The sequence below is a fragment of the Gloeophyllum trabeum genome, assembly GCF_000344685.1.
Source record: "Gloeophyllum trabeum ATCC 11539 unplaced genomic scaffold GLOTRscaffold_00010, whole genome shotgun sequence".
Classification (NCBI taxonomy): Eukaryota; Fungi; Basidiomycota; class Agaricomycetes; order Gloeophyllales; family Gloeophyllaceae; genus Gloeophyllum; species Gloeophyllum trabeum.
The window spans coordinates 584,208-604,867 of record NW_006920419.1 but is presented as its reverse complement, the minus strand read 5'-3'; the positions used below and the strand labels follow the sequence as shown (position 1 = coordinate 604,867).

The 20,660-nt window shown below is 53.6% G+C and overlaps 7 protein-coding genes across 7 annotated transcripts; 5 read left to right on the top strand and 2 right to left on the bottom strand.

Moving 5' to 3' along the window:
* Positions 1-4,010: 4,010 nt before the first annotated feature.
* On the top strand, positions 4,011-4,502 carry GLOTRDRAFT_44936 (UPF0057-domain-containing protein; the record flags this gene model as incomplete). Its single annotated transcript, XM_007869524.1, has 4 exons — positions 4,011-4,043; positions 4,152-4,234; positions 4,291-4,315; positions 4,374-4,502. The coding sequence occupies 4 exons, from the start codon at positions 4,011-4,013 to the stop codon at positions 4,500-4,502; spliced, it is 270 nt and encodes an 89-aa protein (XP_007867715.1).
* Positions 4,503-4,790: 288 nt separating this feature from the next.
* GLOTRDRAFT_78570 (G-alpha-domain-containing protein) lies at positions 4,791-7,262 on the bottom strand. The gene is made up of 11 exons (XM_007869687.1): positions 6,892-7,262; positions 6,232-6,832; positions 6,127-6,179; positions 6,013-6,078; positions 5,888-5,947; positions 5,808-5,834; positions 5,675-5,751; positions 5,435-5,615; positions 5,289-5,371; positions 5,199-5,232; positions 4,791-5,138 (listed from the first exon to the last, which is right to left on the bottom strand). The coding sequence occupies exons 1-11, from the start codon at positions 7,097-7,099 to the stop codon at positions 5,089-5,091; spliced, it is 1,440 nt and encodes a 479-aa protein (XP_007867878.1). The 5' UTR covers positions 7,100-7,262; the 3' UTR covers positions 4,791-5,088.
* A 230-nt stretch (positions 7,263-7,492) lies between these two features.
* On the bottom strand, positions 7,493-9,897 carry GLOTRDRAFT_78564 (alpha/beta-hydrolase). Its single transcript, XM_007869686.1, has 9 exons — positions 9,625-9,897; positions 9,321-9,569; positions 9,178-9,261; positions 8,729-9,126; positions 8,543-8,670; positions 8,375-8,485; positions 8,137-8,317; positions 7,939-8,084; positions 7,493-7,886 (listed from the first exon to the last, which is right to left on the bottom strand). The coding sequence occupies exons 1-9, from the start codon at positions 9,656-9,658 to the stop codon at positions 7,595-7,597; spliced, it is 1,623 nt and encodes a 540-aa protein (XP_007867877.1). The 5' UTR covers positions 9,659-9,897; the 3' UTR covers positions 7,493-7,594.
* Positions 9,898-12,456: 2,559 nt separating this feature from the next.
* GLOTRDRAFT_45373 (uncharacterized protein) lies at positions 12,457-13,106 on the top strand (the record flags this gene model as incomplete). Its single annotated transcript, XM_007869546.1, has 5 exons — positions 12,457-12,611; positions 12,661-12,697; positions 12,755-12,775; positions 12,850-12,942; positions 13,002-13,106. The coding sequence occupies 5 exons, from the start codon at positions 12,457-12,459 to the stop codon at positions 13,104-13,106; spliced, it is 411 nt and encodes a 136-aa protein (XP_007867737.1).
* Positions 13,107-13,862: 756 nt separating this feature from the next.
* GLOTRDRAFT_63138 (uncharacterized protein) lies at positions 13,863-14,866 on the top strand. The gene is made up of 3 exons (XM_007869685.1): positions 13,863-14,080; positions 14,140-14,552; positions 14,614-14,866. Exons 1-3 carry the CDS (start codon positions 13,911-13,913, stop codon positions 14,754-14,756), a joined length of 726 nt encoding a protein of 241 aa, XP_007867876.1. The 5' UTR covers positions 13,863-13,910; the 3' UTR covers positions 14,757-14,866.
* A 2,501-nt stretch (positions 14,867-17,367) lies between these two features.
* Positions 17,368-18,210, top strand: GLOTRDRAFT_139749 (transcription initiation factor IIA, gamma subunit). The gene is made up of 4 exons (XM_007869684.1): positions 17,368-17,520; positions 17,579-17,666; positions 17,733-17,792; positions 17,863-18,210. Exons 1-4 carry the CDS (start codon positions 17,483-17,485, stop codon positions 18,016-18,018), a joined length of 342 nt encoding a protein of 113 aa, XP_007867875.1. The 5' UTR covers positions 17,368-17,482; the 3' UTR covers positions 18,019-18,210.
* A 362-nt stretch (positions 18,211-18,572) lies between these two features.
* GLOTRDRAFT_44756 (uncharacterized protein) lies at positions 18,573-20,639 on the top strand (the record flags this gene model as incomplete). The annotated part of the gene is made up of 3 exons (XM_007869515.1): positions 18,573-18,878; positions 19,180-19,630; positions 19,687-20,639. 3 exons carry the CDS (start codon positions 18,573-18,575, stop codon positions 20,637-20,639), a joined length of 1,710 nt encoding a protein of 569 aa, XP_007867706.1.
* Between the last annotated feature and the right edge of the window lie 21 nt (positions 20,640-20,660).

Sequence of the window (20,660 nt, the reverse complement as noted above, 5' to 3'; positions counted from 1 at the left end):
TGCAGGGCCCGGAGAGCTCGGCGGCGGACCCGATTGTCATTCCCGAGGGGGAGACGGAGGTGCCCTCTGGGGAGGCTGAGCCCGCGCCTGCGCCCGAATTTGCGGAGGAACAGCAGGCGCCTGCGGCGGAGAGCTTTGTGATGCTCGCGCCGCCTGCGGAGACGTGCTCGCCATACCCGCCGATTGAGGAGCAGGAGCAAGCTGAGGGCAACGACGCGATCGAGGAAGAGGGGAAGGAGCAGGCGGAGGAGCAGGCGGAGGAGGCGTCGGTGGCTGAGGCGGATATTGTTGATGCCGTGGCTGAGCATGCGCCTACGAGCGAGGAGCCGGCCGAAGCGCCCCCTGCTGAAGAGGCGACCGTCGAAGGTGTCCCCGTCCCTGAAGAGATAGAGGAGGCTTCACCTTCGAGTAACTCTGAGGAATCGTCTACCGACGCTCCGCTCGAGGAAGCGCACGAGGAGCATGTCGCCACGCCCGATACGACTGATGAACAACCAGAGCCGGACTCGGAGCCTTCACCAAATTCCCAGTGATCGCGTCGTTTGTATGCTGATTTCCGCTGCGTGGGTTGATGATGGCTTTGTACGCTGACACTGGTAGCACGGATGCCGGTCACAAAAGATACGTGCGTCTGGCGCGTGCTTATCGTGTATATTACCCTTTTTCTCGTCGGGCCACAGGGTGGCGGCGATGAAGTTGTCTGTTTGTTTTGATGAGTCTAGTGAAACCCTACCGGTTCGACTCCCGCTTCCCGTGGGCTAGACAATTGTATACCTCCAGCTAACGATAGACAAAGTAAGTCCCGGAGGAGCCGGTCTAACTCGTGAGTTCTGCTCCGGCGTCCCAGCACGGCTCAGAGTTGAATATCATCCTCAATATGCCGACCGTCCTCTCTCCTGCCAAAACGGGAGGCAATTCGGTCTGCCTACGGGAGACTACATCCTCAAGGTGCCTGAAGGTAAGTAGTACTAGATAAGATAGACGCAACCCATACTCGTCTAGTATCACGTGACTATTTTTGTCACGTTCATTAGGAAAGCGTGACATTTTAGCAATGTTTCTGTATCTCCTCTTTCAGTAAAGCACTTATTGCAGTTCTGCTTCCGAGGAAAGTTTGAGACATATATTTAAAAAGGTTTGTCCGAAGAAGAATTGTATTTTACAGCCGCTTGCAGATCGATAGACCATCAATTCAGAAAACCACGTATGGTCGGAGTGGGTCGGAGTGGGTGCCAGGGACGTCGGAAGAAGGTAGAGAAGTCCAGATGGTCTGATCTCTGTCTCTCGGGGACTTGAAATTGCTTGTCCGACGTGGTCCGACTGTAAATGATTTTCAAAAAGTGGGCCCATCGACCTGCAAATGGCTGTAAGGCCTAGTGTGGAATAAGATACCTAAACATTGACTCCGTGGGGGAGATTTTCGCCGCGCGCGCGAGACGGACGAAACCAAAACACGTGATGTGTCACACTGTGACCATAGTAGTCGAATATGGGTTGCGTCTATCTTACAATGATGACGAAGACTTGACGAAGAGCATGGCAGCCCCCCCCCCCCCACCGCGGACAGTTGCCACAGATATATACATAACAAACCCAAGTGTACCCATTCACTGAGTACGGTATGATATTCGCTGCATATTCGCGGAACTGACGGACCGACACTACTTCCGCGATATAGTTTCAAGTTCCACGGAAGCCTCGGGAGGATGGGTGTACATCCCTTCCTTCTATTAATAATCGCTCTTGCCAAGGTTCAATGACATCACCCATGTATGTTCGAAAGCACCAAATGGTAGCCGAAACATTGCTATAAGGTACGCATTCCCTGAATGATGTCCAGACTGTCAGTCTTGCGGTACCCCGAGCATTAACATCCAGCGCAATGCAGCAGGCTCCGATAAGCACAGGGCCATGTCGCCCAACAGTGGCAAATAGGTACCTCGCCGCGCTGCCTTATCTCCTGTATGCGACGAAAGTGAGAGCTTCCCGGCTCATCTTGGGATTACACCAAGCAAGAATAGGTTGGTGCACACAGGATGACTCATGTCTTGTTAACTCAGCTCTAAAGGCATATAAGATCATACTTCGGATACTGTATCCCTATCTCTAACGCAGGCATACCAAGGCCATATCAGCAAGAAGGTTCACGCTTACAGAGTTTCAAAGCCCCATGTCCTACCAATACCCTCAGGTCACCAGCATCGCCACTTCAGAGACCGCAAGAGCTGCTGCTGCTGCCTCACTCGATTACAAGACTCGTATCCAGGAATTCATCCATAACATAGGCTACCGATTTGAACCGCCAGTCGCCGATCCCGTCTTCACTCGTCTCTTCCACGCCTGGATCACCGACGAGCTGCAACCTATCTTGGGCTGGGACAAGGAAAGGATGGCCGCCATCGAAGACGTAGCCCACCGCATCTGCATCCGATGCTATCCGCATGCGTGCACGGAGCTGAAAATGCTGATGGGCAAGCTGACGGCGCTGGGCACGGTCATCGATGATTCCCTAGGCAACGACACCATGTACAGCCATGTGGCATTATTCACGCACAAGATGTATATGGGGGAACCCCAGCCTGCGGGCACCATATTCCCTCTCTATGAGAAGTGCATCCGGGAACTATCGGCTTATTACGGCGCCGACGGTGTACTGCGGGGCATAGGCGTTACTTCTTGGATGACATTTATGGAAGCTGCTTCATTGGAGGAGAGGATGCAGGTGTTTGATGAATACATCCGTGCCAGCCCGTTGGATCAGGGTTATCAGCACCTGGTCGAAGCAAGGCGCCAAGAAGGAAGTGGTGAAAGTCCCGATGATCCAGTTACCTCCTTCAACATTGTGAACGCTGCGAAATCCTGCGGTGAGCAACTTGAGCCGAGCCCCATGAAGCTAGAGGCGGACGCGATTGCCTTGTAAGTGAACATCCGATGCTTTGCCTGATTTCCCGAGTCCATGGTTACTGTCTTGATTCTAGCCCGTATTTTCTCCGCACGAAGACCGCAGTAACTGAAGGATATGCTGCGGCTATATTCAAGGCAGACCGTGAGCAAGCCTTGCCCTTGACTAGATACATCAAGGCGATTCCCGACATTGCATATACTGTGGTAAGTGAATTACCCCCTGGCTGCAGTTAGCGCTCACCGACTAATCTGCCGTACCTCGTCAGGCCGTCGTAAATGATGTTCTGTCCTTCCACAAAGAGGAGCTCCAAGGAGAGACCATCAACCTAGTCCACCTCTTGACTCAGTGTTTAACCCCGGCGCGAAAGCAAGCCGGGTATGATAGATGGGATGCGAACAACACCATAGACTTTCTATGTGCGCAACTTGAAGAAGCCTTCCGGAGAATTGACTCTCTGCTTGGCATGGACGAGTCTGATAGTGCAGCCATAGACCTCGCGGACACAGACAAGATTGTGGATGCGCAGATAGCGAAGCAATGGAGGGCGTGGCGGCACGGGTATATTTCTTGGCATCTAGAGTGCGAAAGGTACAAGCTCGATTTTTTGAGACATCACATTGATCCATAGTAGCGCTGAAGTGATATTGCACCGCCGATCGTCAAGGGCTTTTCTCTTCCTGCCCGTCTCTTACCAGGTCTCCTGTGTTCTCCTGTGTCCCCGTCAGTTTTAGGTTATATAGCGCCTCGTAGCAGGTTGCAAGGAAACCTCCGGTATTTCTTGATCCCTGACCAAATTCTATGTACAATTAAAAGAGGCGTTGTCTTAGTGGCAATACCGCTAGGAAATTCTTCAAACTGCCATCAAGTCTTGCCAGACATACAACGGGCAACAAGAGCCATCTGCAACAAATACCAAAACGGGACCTACTCGCGTGGAGTCCAGGGATGACGTCAATTGCAGACACGGTGCGCGGTCCCGCAGCGATTGCGGCGCAGACTTGCGCAGTCCTCATAAAGCGCCTTTCTTCCCGACTATACACATCCCTGCTCAGTAACTGAGAATACCCAAATACCTCTCTTCTGCAATCCAACATAAACTGCGACAATGGTACAAGCATCCGACGTTCTATTGATTCTGGTCGGTTTGTTTTGTTGGAGGACGACTGAGCAGGAACGCTGATGCCACCCTTTCCCTGCCATACGCTGTCTTTTCTTGGTTTTGTGACGGTTCGAATGCGTTGGATAGGTCGCTATCATCTTCCCGCCCGCGGCTGCCGCGTTCATCACCGGATGCAGCTGCGACTTGCTCATTAACATCCTGCTTACCATGTGAGCCGTCTTGAGGCTTCTCCGCTTGCCTTGCCCGACTCATTTGCTCCATACAGCTTGGGATATCTGCCTGGACACATCGTGAGCAGTATTACTACGCATTGTTAAGCGGATCTAACTGTTTCTGCTCATCCTTAAGCACGCTTTCTGGCTTATCTACAGGAAGATGAAGGCGGAGGAGAGGTACGGCCGTGGCGGCTTCGTCTGTGAGTACCCCTACCGACCGTATGTTCATTTCGAGTTGCATGTTGACCACGCGTTGCGGTAGACGTCGGCAACGGGCAGTACCAGCCCTTAGCTCCTGGTCAGGCGCCTTATGCTGCGCCGCAAGCCAACTACGGCGCCACGCACATGTAAGAGGCGAGTCACGCCGTGCGGCGACTAGGAGGGTGATACACGCATCCATATAATGAATGTTTGACGATCTTGGAATGATATGTATGATTTCTTGTGTATACCATGTATGTACCGACCTTCGAACGGAACATCGTACGTTGCTTGCTATAACACCCCATGCCCCGAGAGCACGAGCGGTCATCCGTATGAAGGTTCAGTCGCGGGCAGCAATATGGTTCGTGATGATAGATGAGAGATAAATTAGCACAAAGCCGATTACGGTAATTAGTCGAACATCAGTACACGAACAAATAGCACACCATATTCCTCTCCGCATCTCGTAGATCGCGCGCAGTACACCTAACCCTTCCCCGCTCCCGTGCGTGTATCCATCCGTCCATCCATTCCATGTGTACATAAGAAAATGAGTGAGATGTAATGCGCACCGGGCGCGGGGTGGTCAGATGCTTAGATCGGTGGATGAGGATCGCGGGGGGAGAGGCAGACGAGAGTCGTGCTCACACGAAATCGGAGTCGATTAGGTTGTTTGTTAGGATGACTTCGCGGACTGCGGGATGCGGAGTCAGACGTGACGTCGTGAGCAACAAGGAAGCGTTGAGCTACTTACTGCGAACAAGGATGATAGAGGTTGCTCGGTGATCCTGTATCGGGAGGGTTACGTTATGCATCAGACGGTGGGGAAAGGGAAGACACTTGCCGTTGCTGTCGTAAGGTGTATGTGCAGTTTCCGATTTCGGTTGGAGTGTTGTCGATGGATGGCCGAGAATTTCGCCTTCAAATCTTCACGACAACCAGTCAGTTTGGGACTGCAAGCGGTGAAAGCAGGAGGGACATGGTACTTACACTTGCTAACGTGCTCTACGTCGTTCGGCTGGTCCTTGTAGCTCGTCACATACTTCGAGAAATTCACACCCGCCTGGAGCTTCGCCTCAAGGACGTCCACTTTATTGAGTAGCAGGATGATGGTGACATTCGCGAGGATGCGATTCGTGCATATCGACTGCCATAGATAAAAGGAGTCCCACTAGATTGTTCGGGATAGGTTAAGACCCGTAGAACTATGCCAAGACGAAATGGACATACTAAACGGTTGACAGACTTGTCTTCGGAGAGCGTTTGGTTGAAGGCGGATATAGGGGCGAGGAAAATGATAGCGTTGACTACGACCACAGAAGTTAGGTCTCACGGCGCAAGGAGCGCGAATACTTGGGCTTACCGTCATCAAAGAAAGGTGCCCAAGCAGCTGCAGAACAAGGTGTCAGTCTTTTGCGCTATAGGAAGTACGCGCTAACTCACGTCTTTGTCCTCGGCTACCGCCGACGTCGTAAATGACCCACTCCTTCCCTGACTCCGTCGCTGAAGGCAAGAAATTCAGCAAAGGATTTCGTCGAGGACAACTGTGGCAGACGGACAGAACTGACCAGTCTCCATAATAAGACGGTGCTCCTCGACGCCCATCGTCTGTAAGCGCGCCTTGAGGATATCCTCTTACAGACAAGTCAGACCACAGTACGTGGCACTGAAATGACTCCTACCTGGTGTGGGCGTGTAGTCTTTGACCGCTATTCGAGAAACTTCATTTAGGAAACTGATCACAGGTGTTAGAGGAATCGTTGACGCAATCACGGGTTATTACTCACAAGCCTGACTGCTCCTGTAGCGCAATCTCGTTGCTCTTCAAGCCCTTCTGCACAACGGGGTCCGCCCACAACTCAATAATATCGTCCCTGCACGCCTCAATCACGCGCCCGGCGTCCTCGAGCTCGTCCGGGCTAGCGGGGCGCGTCCGGTGGCTGAGCCTCGCCAGCGCCTTCCACCCGCTCCCCGACCGCACCGACACCTCGCTCGCCGAGTTCAACCCCTTCCGCACGGGGTTCGGGTCGTCCGCGGATATGCGCTTGCTGAGCATCTCCTCCACCCGCTTCAGCGGCGACAGCCGCATCCTGAGCTGCTTGAGCTCGGGGGTAGGCTCGATGATGGGCCCCACCGGGCCGTCGGTGTGCACGTACTGGGGCTGCTGCTGCCCAAGGAGGTCAGAGCCGGAGATGATGACGGAGGCGGGCGAGCCCGCATGCGTGAAGCGGGGGTTGGGGGAGAGAAGGTCAAGGATGAAATTGACTGAGCGGACGAGGTTCAGATGGATGACTGCTCTCCATGCCCCGGACTCAGCCTTAAACGCCTTCGGCGTAAACTGCAGCTGGAAGTTCTTCAGCATTGTCGATTTACCCGACTCTGCTTGCCCTGCAGACGGGTTTTCTGGTTAGTAGGTTACATATTAGAATCGAGACTGCGGGGCGGACCTAGGAGCAGAATCTTCATCTGTGGCCGCCGTTTCTTCATCTCCTCCCGCTGCTGCTCAATCGCCTTGTCGATCTCATCGCTCACCCGCTTTGCTTCTCGCTCCTGCTCCAACCGCTCCGCTCGCTGTTCCTCCGTCTCGTCGCGTTCGGGGGGTGGGGGCGGCCATACGTGCCCCGACTCGTAGCTGATCGAACCACGCTGGCGCATCACAGATGCTGGTGAAATGGACAAAGAAAACGAGCGAACCCGAGAGATACAATTTGAAAGCGTGCACGGAAAGATATTAGTACATCAAGCTGCTCATATCGAGCAGGCTTTGAAATGAGGAGAAGCCCCGGAAGGAAACCGCATAAAGAAGTCTAGCGGTACCGACCGTCGGCACGTATTTCCGGCTTACTTTGTGGCATGGTTGCTATGTAACGTCTAGCGTACCGCGCAGGCGCGGTCGGTGGCTAATCCATAAACGTCAAGTTAGTGCCAGGCACTGCGGGGCATGGAATATTTTTTGAGAACTTTGGGGAAGTACAAAGTTCAGCCAAAGATCACTCTCGCGTGTTCTGAGTGTGGCCACCATCGATATCGCAGGTGCCCAAACGTGTTACGCTCGAGCCGGGCGACTCGGAGCCGCCATCTTTGAAGAGCGGATCCTCCCAAAAGCAGTACTAGCACATTTCCGATTCCTATCATTGTGGTACATCCTGATCAATTCTGTTCATGATCCACCTGGCTCGCGGAAAAGGCGCAGCCCAACGTTTCGGATACAGGTTCCATCTCCATATAACTCCCGCTGACCGTCGTCAAGTTTTGCGGATCCCGTTCCAGCACGATTCTTGCCCTGTAGTCGAGCGTGTACGACGGCCACGCGGGCGACCGCGCCAGCTTGTACGTGTTGGGGTCGGCTGAGCGCACGAATGACAACCAGTATGCGATCAGCTCTGACGCAAACGCGAGGTCGGCAGGCGTTTCCGGAACGTAAGTGGTCGTGCCATTGAAACTACGGATTGTAAGCATTTGGATCTGGGGAGACGTAGGAAGTCCCGACACACCTGGTATTTGTCCCTGCGAACATCATGGAGATCTCGGCCGCATGTTCCACTAGGGGGTCGCTGAGCGACTGCGTAAGACTGACGGTATTATAGCGGTAGGTCCAGCTACTATTCGTAACTGAGAAGGCACCGGCCCAGATGGATCTCTGCAGTAAGTATGTGAATCTGCTATATCGCTGATGGGATTGATTGACTCACGGCACATCGCACGGTGGGGTTGCCAGTAGCCACTCGAGATTGCTCATCACTCGAGGAAAATTCAGAGGCTGGGTACACATATTCATAACCCGCCAAATCGAAGGGCGTTAAGGCTGGGAAGTAGGACTGAAGGGCGGAGGAGATATTTGCTCCACTCGCTAAGGTCTCATTCGAGACAGAACTGGGGAAAGGTACCAACCTCAGCCAAACTATGGGAGCTTGTAGAGGCGCCACTTACCCAACGAGCAAAGGGACCTTCGCAAACTCTCCTCGCAGCACAGATCGAGTGGGGTAGTCGGTGATGACTGTCCCGTCAAGGACAGGTACAAAGTTCTTGTAAGGACCGGTGCTATATGCAGCCGTGTCAAATAAAGCGCGGCGAAGATAATACGGATGTGATACCCACTAATTGTATGTCACTGTGTCTTGCGCTCGGGCCAGATCACTGATGCTAGCGTTTCTCAAGCATGCCATCTGTTGAGCTGAGGTCCCAGAGCCACATCCAGCCTGAGTAGCGTAGTACTCAAATAGGGCCTAGGAAATGGTACGTTCACTGAAACAGGGATCGCAGTAGATGTGATGCAGCACTAACAAGCTTCGTCTCAGGCGGGACCACCGGATGCCTATACACACTCTGCGCGACCGCGCCATGGAACAACTGCGCACCCTCATTCGCCACAAGGTGCAACGCAACCGAGGACGCACCCGCGCTTTCCCCGCCGATCGTTACCGCGTTGGGGTTCCCGCCAAACGCGCCGATGTATTGGCTGATCCAACGCAGCGCCTGCACCTGGTCGAGGAAGCCGCCGTTGTTGTCGCCGAGTGTGCCGTTCGCGAAGTCGGGATGCGCGAGGAAGCCGATGGCGTCGAGGCGGTAGTAAATGGAGACGATCACGACGTTCGGGCTCTGGTTCACCCAGGGGTCAAAGGGGAAGTCCGCGGGGTTGCCGTATGCGTACCCTCCGCCATGGATCCAGACAAAAACTGGCACTGCCGCGCAATGAGTTCTCGGATGCCGTCCTTCGATCTAACAACACGTACAGTTGTCGCCTTGTGCCGCTCCATACGGAGCGTAGATGTCGACATTCAGGCAGTCTTCACTTCCCCCTCCTCCAGCATCCCCATCTATTTGACATTCAGATAAACTCTACCTCCTTATCAATCAAATTCCTCGATAAACTCACCGCCCAAAGTACCCTGAATACAGAATGTCCGCGGGGTCGTAGCGTCGACCACCTGGCCATTAGCCTCCTCTACCACACGCGTAGTATTCAGCGGCAGCGGTGCGCGGAACCGGCGATCGCCCACGGGGGGCTCGGCGTACGGGATGTTGTAGTACACCACCGTGTTCGGGTACGTCTGGTTCCCCTGGTAGCTGACGTACCCTACGTCAACGACGTTTCCTGCGGTGGACCATGCCCAGACGAGCCTAACTAGAGCGCACGTCAGCCAGATTCCTGTGAGACGAGCCATGCTTGGGGAGGATGCCTTGCCGACGTGAAGGCGAGTTTTCGATTTTCATGGGTATTTGTATGCATCCGGCAGGCACGTACCACAACTCGTGCAGTGAGTGAGTAAGTGGTCGCTCGTGGGCGAGGATACGGAAATAATGGGAGGCGTGCGGGATGAGGAAGCATCCAGCGATCAGCAGACCCCACTGAGCGCTAAAAGAGATAAGCGGATATTTTTGGTCTGGCCTATGCAAGTGTCGGAATCCCGAGACTGTACCGAAATTTCACAGATTTCCTTCGGAAGACCTATATATCTGAGGCTCTATACACTGTTTGAGACCGGTCTTGCGCCGCCGGTTGTGGTTGATTCTGGTCTTCTTGACGGGCTCGGGAAGCGAGTGTTTCCCGAGGCGAGAAGGAGCGGTCTGAAAGAAATGGTCCGAGCTGCCCTTGAGAACCCGGAGTCGAGGAGCCGCGCAGCCTAGTACAGTGTGAGGCGCTCAAAACCGACCACTCGGCAATAGGCGAGCCGCGGATCCTATCACGATCGTGAGAAAAGACTTTTAGGTCCCGAAAACCAGACCAATCGATTCCTTTTCACGAGAGCTTTCGAGCCATCTGATTATTTTCTCGAAATTCCCACTTTTAAGAATTTAATCCTTCACATATTTGAATTTGGGTCGGAGATGTAGCGGAGTTACCATAAAGGGAAGCTTTGTAATCACGGCCATGGTAGCCGAGCCACGTGCCTGGCTAGGGTTAGGGTGAAGGCACTACTTGCTTTGGACGTGTGGGACACTCCCTATCGCAGGAATTCCATCGGAGAACCCCATTTCCGTATTATACAACCATATTGAGTGATCAGGACGCAGCTGGCTCCCAAATAAATGAGGTTACGCTCGGCGACCCCATATTTGAACGCTTACGTAAGCACCCGAAAAAATGAAAATGCAGGATTACGCATCTTTTGGCCAGGTTTATGTTTCAAATTTTTTTCTCGCCGCCTACGGCGCCATAATTAAGGTGCCACAGAGGTGCCGACTCTTAGTGACATACACTGTAGGCTACTGGGGTTTCCTTGTCCAATGATCACATTTGCGCCGTGAGCGACTGCACCAATACAGTAGCTTCAGGTGGTGCGAGCTGCCGTTGTTAGAGTCTCTAGCCAAAGAGAGCACTAGTACTGTAGCGCAAGGGATGCGATAAGCAAGGGCTCTCAGGCTCGGAACATCTGGGGCAACCAAAATCGACACGTTCGCAATACACATGAGACCCCTTCCCGAGGCTTCAGTTTGGCGTGCCCATTTCGGAAGCTAGTATGCATGACCCTGAGAGGTTTGAAAACGAACAGACTGATGACGACTGTTCATGCGCAAGCGTTAATTCATTAGTTTATACGGGTCTGAATGGTGTCCAACTGCAACCTGTCGCAATGACAACAGCATGGACGCTCGTTCTATGGATATAAGTGGAATCCGCCGTCGCAAAAAGTGGCGACGTCGAGCAGCATCGAGGGCAAGTAGTCACGAGTTTGACTGGGCTGGCAACGCTGCCAGCCTGCTCATAGCCTCGGATCCGTTGCAGTCGCAGCAGATGGCTGCAGCTTGAATTCAGCGATGGCAGAGCGTCTGATCTTGTCGAGGCGCCTGATAGCGGCAATCACCGCCGCGGCGAGGTGGACTGAAGCTGCCACAAATTATGATTGGCCACAGACCTTGAATCTCTTGAAACCAGCCACATTCATTTTCTAACTAATGCTAGTATTCACCTGAATCCCTGAATTGGAGCGCTCTCTTTGTCAGAATCTCTTCTCTCTGTGCTCGTACGTATACAGTATCTGTTGCGATATCAAGCTTAAGTGTTCCTCGAGACTGCCTCCGAGATCCGCTGTATCAAGTCCCGCAGCATCCATCTGTATCGAGAACACTCCAACGTGCGCGGACGCATCATGCAAACGGGTTTGATGCCGCTCTAACTCAGGAAACTTAGGACGTCCAGCAAAGTCGGCGACGTACCGATTACGCCCGACGTGGAGCCTTGGCCGTGGGGGAGCCCTAGCAGGCTGTCGCATGGTATTTCTCTGCATTTTTCGGGAGACTGAGTGTGCTATGCCACGTGCAGTCCTATTTTCCTTTCCGTCACACCCACACTCCGTGCGACCTCACTCTGCAGACTGCAACAGAGGCAGAGTAGTGCATGTGGTGAGGAGCTGCGATCACCTCCCTGGAACCTGTAATCTGGATTATAGACTGATGCATGGATCCGGGTTGTCTCCGTGGAATTCGGCCCAGGAATGACACACATTTCTATGGCACTCTGTCCGATGAGTGCCCTCCGGTTCCGGCTGCCAGCGGATGTTCCTGACATCGGGAGAGCCAATGATATCCCATTCCGCGCATGGGTACACGTATCCCATGTAACATCATCGTGTACGCCTCCTCTGGCTTGAGTCTTGAGCGTCTTACCTGCCTCTTCAAGCCCAGACAATGATTGTATCGGTATTTTCGCTCTTCCGCTGGCTCCGCCCGTACAATTCGCCTGATAACCTACCAAGGTTACAACAATTCTCTGCGCTAACTAAGGCAATAGCATGTATGCATGCAATAGACTTTCTCGACGCCCGTTTGCTCTCAGCGCCTTGATCGCGGTCGTGCTGGATTACAGGCCCGAGAATCTGGCCGACTCTTGTGTCGTTTTCCTGAGGAGTGTGGCTTGATCAGCCCATCAAGTTGCATTATCACTGCCTTGCGATTTCCCGTATATAATATGGCAGTCGAGAGACTTCCAGGCATCACACAGATAAATTCCATCCGCTCATTGTACTCGACTCTCACTCACAGACTCTTCCTATCCCTGTCTTCATTGCAAAATGTACTTCTCCATCCTCGCTTTCGTTTCTTTCCTCTCCTTAATCGCCAGCTTCGCTCAAGGAGCGCCGACCGAATTCACTCTCGCTCGGCGCAACGAGACTGAGCTTGCCAGGCGAGTCAGCAATGCACGCTTGACTTGGTACCAGGTCGGATTGTGAGTATTTCGGTACTTGTGGACCGCGCATCCATTTATCGTCATGCAGGGGAGCTTGCGGGATTGCCAATCAGCCAAGCGACTTCGTGAGTGCTCTGTGTCGGTCACATTGGGATTACTCCTGACGAAATAAACCATGTTAGGTTGTAGCCTTGGATGCCCCTGTGAGTCTCACACAATAAGCCCGTCTTGCACGTCAAGGCTAGCGCCCGTGCTTACTGCCGTTCGGCATATATAGGATTTTGGTTCTGGCTATCCCGGTCCGCACTGCTTCCAGCACGTCTCCATAACCGCCAATGGTAAGACTGCTACGGCCGAAATCGTTGACAAGGTACGCAGATGTCCGTCAATTCTCTCCCCACATTGAACTTAAAATCCGTGTGGACATAGTGCCCTGGGTGCCCCGAAGGCGGTCTTGACCTCAGCGAAGGTTTATTCAGTTTCTTTGCCGACCCCGGGGTCGGTGTCTTGACCGGCTCTTGGAATTACGTTTAGATATGCCCGGAGGCATTCGACCCGGCAACTCAATCCAGATGCGGGTCATCCTGGATGTGGCGTTTACTGTGACCGCCGGGTTGCTTACTTCATTTCCCCTGAAGTCATTCCTTCATATTTATTGTGTTTATTAGTGCCCTCGTCATAGCATTAGCTTATCTTGTATATAAGGGTACCATCAACCCTGTTATAGTGCTAGTGTATTCATTAAGTGGAGCATCCTGCTCTTTCATAACCTTTCATAACACTCTAAAGACAGCGGTCATCAAGGAGTTAATCACGTGGTAAGGCACTGAGACATTGCACAAGGTCGGGCTGTCGGCAGGTATTCTGGAAACCGAGAGGCCATCAGTAATTCCCCGGGCAAGATCTGTTGCCGCATCTTCAGGGGAGATCGGAGTTGATCAAATTAGACTCGGAGAGCTTAAAGTAGAAGTCATCGCCGCGACTCATCGGACGACATGACTAGCAGACGGTGGCAGAGGTTAGCCATAAATCTTTGTAAAAAGCTGATTCACTGCATCGGATACCCGGGAGGTACGTACGACCGAGCAGTCCGGGTCCGACCTTTTCGTTCATACACATGGTCAGGACAGAGGCAGCAGGAATTGGGGCCTGACGGGCAGAGACTAGCGTATTTCAGGATGCGGAGATGTGGCCGGCGTTAGCAGCAGATAGGCCATCCCGGCAATGCGATCCTGTGACCTATGCGTGGGTCATCGCATATAAGGCGTAAAGGTCCAAGGACTTACCTTCACCTCACCAGCATTCAACCCCGACTTTCCCTCTTTTCAGAAACTACACATGCCTGTAGCACAGAAGCGCTTCACGCTGTACGATCTAGAGGGGAGAACCCGCCCTTGGTCGCCCCATGCATTCATCGTGCGCATGATCCTCAATTACAAGGGGGTCCCGTACGAAACCATATACATCAGTTTTCCGGATATCAGGCCTACCATCCAGAAATTGGATCCGTGAGTGAACATTCGTGCCTGTAGCATTCCACGTTATGGAACTCACGAAGTGACCTTAGCAACCATGAGCAGTACACGATACCTTTCCTCGTCGATCACTACAAAAGGGTCACCGTGGTGGATTCCGTAGAAATAGCGGGTTACTTGGAAGCACAGTGTCCGATGACACCCTCGGTTCTCCCGGGAGGCATTCAGCCGCTCTGTTCTTTTTGGTACAAGGATTTTTTGCACCCGAAGGTGTTGGTACCGATGTTGAAGCTTCTACTCGCTCCCGTATGCAACGGCGTCCTAGACCACCGAGGGGCGGAGTACTGGCGAAGGACAAGGGAGAAGCGCTTCGGCATGCGCCTCGAGGAAATGGCCGGTACAGAGGAAAGGTGGACGCAGCTCTGGGAGACTATTGATCCCGAATTGCAGCGGATAGGCAGAGCGCTGAGGTCGAACAAACACTGCTACCTGCTTGGCAGTACCCGTCAGTATTTTTTCGTGTACCTTACATGGGTTACAATGCTGACGAACCACTCACCTGGCAGCATCCTATCCCGATTTCTCGTTTTGCGCGGCGTTAGCATGGGCTCAGGTGGCAGATGAACGTCTCTTCAAGAAGATCCTTGCCGCCCACCCGGCGATATGGCAGCTTTGGCAGAAGCTCTCCATTTACACGGGCGGTCCATAACAGACCGGGGATGACCACATGCCACACCATCATATCGAGAAAGTGCTTGTAGAAGCGCCTTAGTACCGCGGAGCTGTAATTTTGTATCCGTATCTTTCCTATCATCCCGCTGTAATCTCTCGCCATCCTTGGATGGCCGTATTCTTTTCGATGTAATCACGTCCTGACCGAAAGAATAGTTCTTTGCTGTGAAAGTCTGTGCGCTGCATGACTCGTTCTTGGGAGATCTCCATCGCTACAATGCGCTCTATTCAGGAGCGCACCGCACTGTCTCCCTGGGACATAGTGGATGACCATGGCAAAAACATCGTTCGTCCGAAGCTGTTGTGCATTAGAGTCATCTTCACGAACAAGAATCCGACTGCGCCATGTTACCGGAGCCGCCTAGCGAGATTGAACAGCTCCTGATGTTAAACTTTGCGCAGTTATTATTGCACGTCGGGCGAAGGACGACGAGCCCGCTGCGGGTATGCTCTTGAACCTTAGTATGACACAGAGGCAGCAATGAGGCGTAAACCGGCGTAAAGCCCGGAGCGCTTCATCTCGGCGACTGAGAAGTTCGTTAAATGAAAGGAGCCGTACGACCCGGAGAGCCGATCTACCTTACACAATCGAATCTCCCATAACCCATATCGGTCCGCCGACGCCAAAATATACGGATTATTACGGCTTATTGGAGGTTATGGGACATGGGAGGTATGGGTCAAGGGCGACTGAACTGTGAACTGTAACTCGCTGTCGTCATTACAATATTGGGCATTGCCTCACATAATCCTAATCGTATGATATCCACGATACGGGTCCATTAGGAGACCAGGCGTTCGTTCATAGGGAAGCAGATAACGAGGGAAAAGATGAGCAATATGTAGGCAGTGAACATATATATGTACACTTACCAAGCGTAGGTGTTGGAGAATGAGCCAAAAAATGGATCGATTGTAGAACGTTCTCGGCCATGGGAGGCCCCCCGTCGAAGACGCGCAATGATATCATTACATAGTACCCTTCCATCTCCGCAGCACGCCAGATGAGTCCACTTAATTAATGTGCCGACCACAACAGCAAATCTGATGACTTAATTTGTATGGATGAACCATGATGCATGAACCACTAGATATCATAGCCAATAAGGGGCAGTTTCAGGGGCAGTGGTCTTGCAATCCAACAGGTCTGTGCGGTCGCCGCGCGCGACCGCGAGTTCCGTCGGGGCTGCCTGAGCAAGGATAGCCATTGAGGAGACTGCAGATACGATAGGCACCACTGCGAGCGATGACAACGAGAAGTGCGACGTCAGAATCGAATGTCTGGGCGATGCCTCGAAGTACCCAGAATACCGCCTGGCATACGGCTGTCAGAGAGGCGGTGATATGTGGGTCCTGATGCCGTCGTGAAGCCGATGTTCTGCAGAGTTGAGTAAGCCACCGGCGGGTCTCTGAGAGTCCCGCAGTTCGAGACGAGTGCGGTCCCGTTCTGATATTTGAGAGCGCAAGAGTGTCCGGAGTGTAAGGTGCATAGCCGCCACAGAGGATCCTTCATAAATCTTGGGCAAACGACTTCAAACCTAGAAAGCGCCATATAATCAGCGTAAAGAAATGGCAACGTCACCCCGCGCCCAGGACAGGTAAGCCAACACGATTAGAACCGACCAAAGAAAAAGGAGCCCCAGCGCTACGTCATTCGATCCAGCGGCTGTAAGTGTTTACGGCCAACCCGTCCGCGGAGTTGATTAGAGTTGAACGTCAGACAGCCCAGCCTATTTTGTGGAGACCGTCACTGGCCAGAGACCCAGATTTCCGAAGTAGATCCCTGTAGTCCCCGCTCAAGGCGGACCCCTAAGCCCCTGGCCAGCGCTAGCCTCCACTGCGGCATCACTGCGTGCCACATCAGACTGCGATTTTAGGCACGGAGAGGAAGGCAACAGCGCGAAACAAATTGCCAGGAAGCGGCCCAGAGCCGACGATTAGCAAGCCATCAGTGCCACCCGTGCCAGAAGTCGATAGCTCACGCAGCGCGACGCCAGACAGAGAAGGAGATCTTGCCACATAGTGGAGCATCATATCCAGGAGCACACGTTTACAAGCCCGATTCCAGGTTCCAGAGAGCGCCGATTTTGCAAGACTTTAGATCTGGAACTCCAGCAGAGCTCATCGAGAGGCACATGTGTCCGTTCCCTCTGACAATCGCCTCTTCCGGCTGGATATGCTACGAATCTCAGGCAGGTGTAGATCCGCTATTCGCTTCGAGATTTCGGGCCTCCGTTCCATCCGTACAATCCAAACCAGCATCGCCTGCAGCTAGCAGCAAGTGGCAAACGTTCAACGCAAAAGAGGGTGCCAGACGGTTTTGCTGTCTGATTGAATTCGGTATCGTAGAGCCCCCGATATGATGGGTCGTGCATGATCGCTTGCCCACTGCAACCTAATGACATTGTTACAGAATCAGCCTCTCCAATCGTGCAGTGCCTCCCGAATCACTTGTCGAGCAGCAAGATCTGTCGAGCGAGGCCAATGCTAGTGAAATTTAAAGACAAAGGAAATGAACGGATACGCGTTGACCGAAGTGATGCGTGACGTCACGCGTACAATCCACCCAGCGCCGGCTTTGTCATTCTTCTTTTCAAGCGCTGCGACCTTGCTGCGACCTGCAGCCCAACGAACAGACCGTCTTGCACGGTTTTCCAACCTCGTCTGACGCTGCAATCTCGGTATTAGAACCCTTAGGACGCCATGGCCTCTGCTTACTACGAGTTCTACCGGGGTTCATCGTAGGAATCTGGGATGACCGTGCCACAACGTCTGAACTGACCCCTGCGACTCTCTCAGGATCGGGATGGCCTTGACGGACTCCCTTGACGAACTCATCACGAGCGGACAAATTACGCCTCAGCTTGCTATGAAGGTATTGCAGCAGGTGAGCGCGTGACGGACAGGCTGAGTGATGTGGCGTAGAGAACTAACGCTCGGTCACTTCGGCCAGTTTGACAAGTCCCTGGCGGATACTATGGTGAAGCAGGTCAAAGCAAAGACCACGCTGAAGGTTCGTACGATTTGTGTTATGAATGCTCGGCTTGCACTGCATTACCGCACAATTGCCATGCTTCACACAGGGGCATCTGAAAACCTACCGATTGTGCGACGATGTGTGGACGTTTATTGTCAAGAACGGCTCCTTCAAGATGGAGTCGAACGAGATGGTCACAGCACCCCGGATCAAGATCATTGCGTGCAAGAACGGCGATGCGATAGAGGCTGGGAAGAAGTGACCAATGTGCTTTCTTTCGCTCCTGTTTCTGCCTGTGTTGTTTCTCCACTGTCGGACTTTGTACACGCTATTGATTGCTCTAGGATGTCTCTAATTCGTATCATGTGCCATAATCTTGTCAACCTGTATCGAAATGATTGTTATCTCTTGTTGTCTAGGTTAGGGATGATCTCCTGCTGCTAACGGCATTGGCATGCATAGAACTTTGCAAGTGCCGCATGACCCAGTTTGTAGGTCCCAATGAGATGGTACCCTTTACAGCGAGCTTAGACCGAGTGGCATCGTTGGTCCAAGTGTATTTCGGCCGCTTTGAGCATGGCAACTAAATAGCAATGGCCCGCTTTGAGCATGGCAACTAAATAGCAATGGCCCGCTTTGTATTCATAGCAGATTCTTTGCATCGGTACCGGTTGCTTTAGATCTGCATTGGCCACTCCAGACCCTGTGTGGCACAGCCTCACGATTAGGTAACGGCAGAAGATGCTCCACGTGCCTCGGTTAAATTCAGACTTATGGGTCCCAGCTTGGCCATTTCCCCTCTCACACTCAACAGCCATGTCTCCGCAGAATCCCTCCGAGCCACCAACAGAGTCGGCGCGCCAGGATGCCCGTCGATGCCTCGACGAGAAAGAGAAAACCCTAGGCGACATAGAGGCCCAGCTCGAGTCCACCCAGCATCACCTCCAGCGAGTTGTGGCAGAGCTGAGGGCTGGCATCGACCAACTCGAACTGGAGCGATCCCAGCTCCAGCACGAAATAGCGGAGGCCAAGTCCACGCTCGCCCCCGTTTGGAGACTGCCCAGGGAGTTGCTCCGGGAAATATTCCTCGTGCAATGCGAGGAGGTCCCGGGTCATGCCTGGGTCCACGCAGCTGTGTGCCGTGCGTGGCGGGATGTAGCACTGGGAACCCCCAGAATGTGGCGTAAGGTGAGTAGACGGTTTTCTTGACTTGGGATAGGGCTCGCGAGCGCTCAGACTCGAAGGTCATGCACGACGCCGTCGTCGTCGTTGATCCCCCTCTCCCGCTATGGCACGTCCTTGTTTGTAGCCCGTAACCTCCGGGCGTGGCTGATGTGGCCGCCACATTCCGTAGCCTCACCTGGCCCAGCCCGATTTTTCTCAAAAAAATTTTAACCAGAGCGAACTGACGCACCATCCCCAGATCCGCCTCGTAACGGACGAAACCACCTCACCCGACGTTCTCCGCCTGTGGCTCGAACGCGCGGGCCCGACGATTCCTCTAGACATCGAGATATACCTTCGCGCACAGCGCACGCCTCTCGCACCGTATCGCTCCCGCTCCCCGTCGCCCATTCCGAGCTTTGCCCCCCCGCAAGCGGACCCAGCAGGTGCCGTAACATACGTCCACGGTGCGGCAGGAGGGGGCCCCATCCAAGTAATTCCGATACCGCAAGGGCCCGTTCATCCGACACATCCTGGGTCCCCGCCGCCGACGCCCTCCACAGCCCGCGGTCGCTCTCGCGGCCGCCACGATGACCACTGGGGTCATATCGCCTTTTTCTACCTGGTGGAGCAGATTCACCGCTGGGAGAGGTTCTTATTCCGATTCGACAAGCACTTTACCTCCATCAGCGCGCTCAAGTCCATCAATAGTGAGCTCGCTTTGTCCAGTTGTTCGATACCTCATCACTGACTCTGTATTATCCAGAGAATGCACCGTTGTTGAAGGAATTCGAGGTGTCGTGTGCCAACCCTGGGTTCTTCGGTGATTGGACGTGGATAGCGACAGATATCAACGCCCCCGTGAGGTTTACACGGCTGCAGGCGTTGACCTTGCAATACATCCCTTTCCATTGGTCATCCCCTATCCTCAGGCACAACCTCACTTCGCTGAGCATCCGCGCTCTGCCCAACCCGCTGAGTCTCGACCGGATACTGGGCATAATCACAGCGAACCCGGCGCTCGAGAAACTTGCGCTTCATTTCAACCAGGTACTCCCGCCAGTCTTGCCGCTGAACATGGCCACGCTTGTCCATCTGAAGGACCTGACGCTCGGCGGGCATCATCACTTCTCGATCCTCGCTGACCACCTGATTACGCCGTCCCTGACACGCCTCGCACTCGATATCGAAGCGCGCGACCCCATTGAGGATACCATCACCAACCTGCTGGCGCGTTCGAACAACCCGCCGCTCACGCACTTTGCGCTCGCGTACGCAAACAGCGGGTCGTACTACTTCTCTGGCTCCATCGTCAGCTGGGGTTTCCTTGCGGACCTGCCGTTCCTGAAGTCACTGAAGGTTGGTGGCGCGGCGTTCGAAACGTTCCTGATGACACTCGCGAGTCCGGACGAAGACCACAATAACCAGTGGATATGCCCCGGCCTCACCACGCTCGGGTTGAAGAGCTGTCACGGACACCAGGACGGCCTCGGGAAGCTCGTACAGCTGATAGACGCGCGGAATCCCGAGGGCGGCGGGGTCGGCCCCGTGCATGCGGGTGTGAGCCCCGCGAGGCTGAAGAAGTTGGAGATCCTTGAATGCGTTCCTCTTGGGCAGGATATCGTGAGCTGGCTGAAGAGGCGCGTCGACAGGGTGATCTGGGCGGAGCCGCCGTACGACAGGGCCAGTGGAGTTCAGGGAGAGTATCTTGATTACTGACGGGTCTTGGGCTGTAGATGT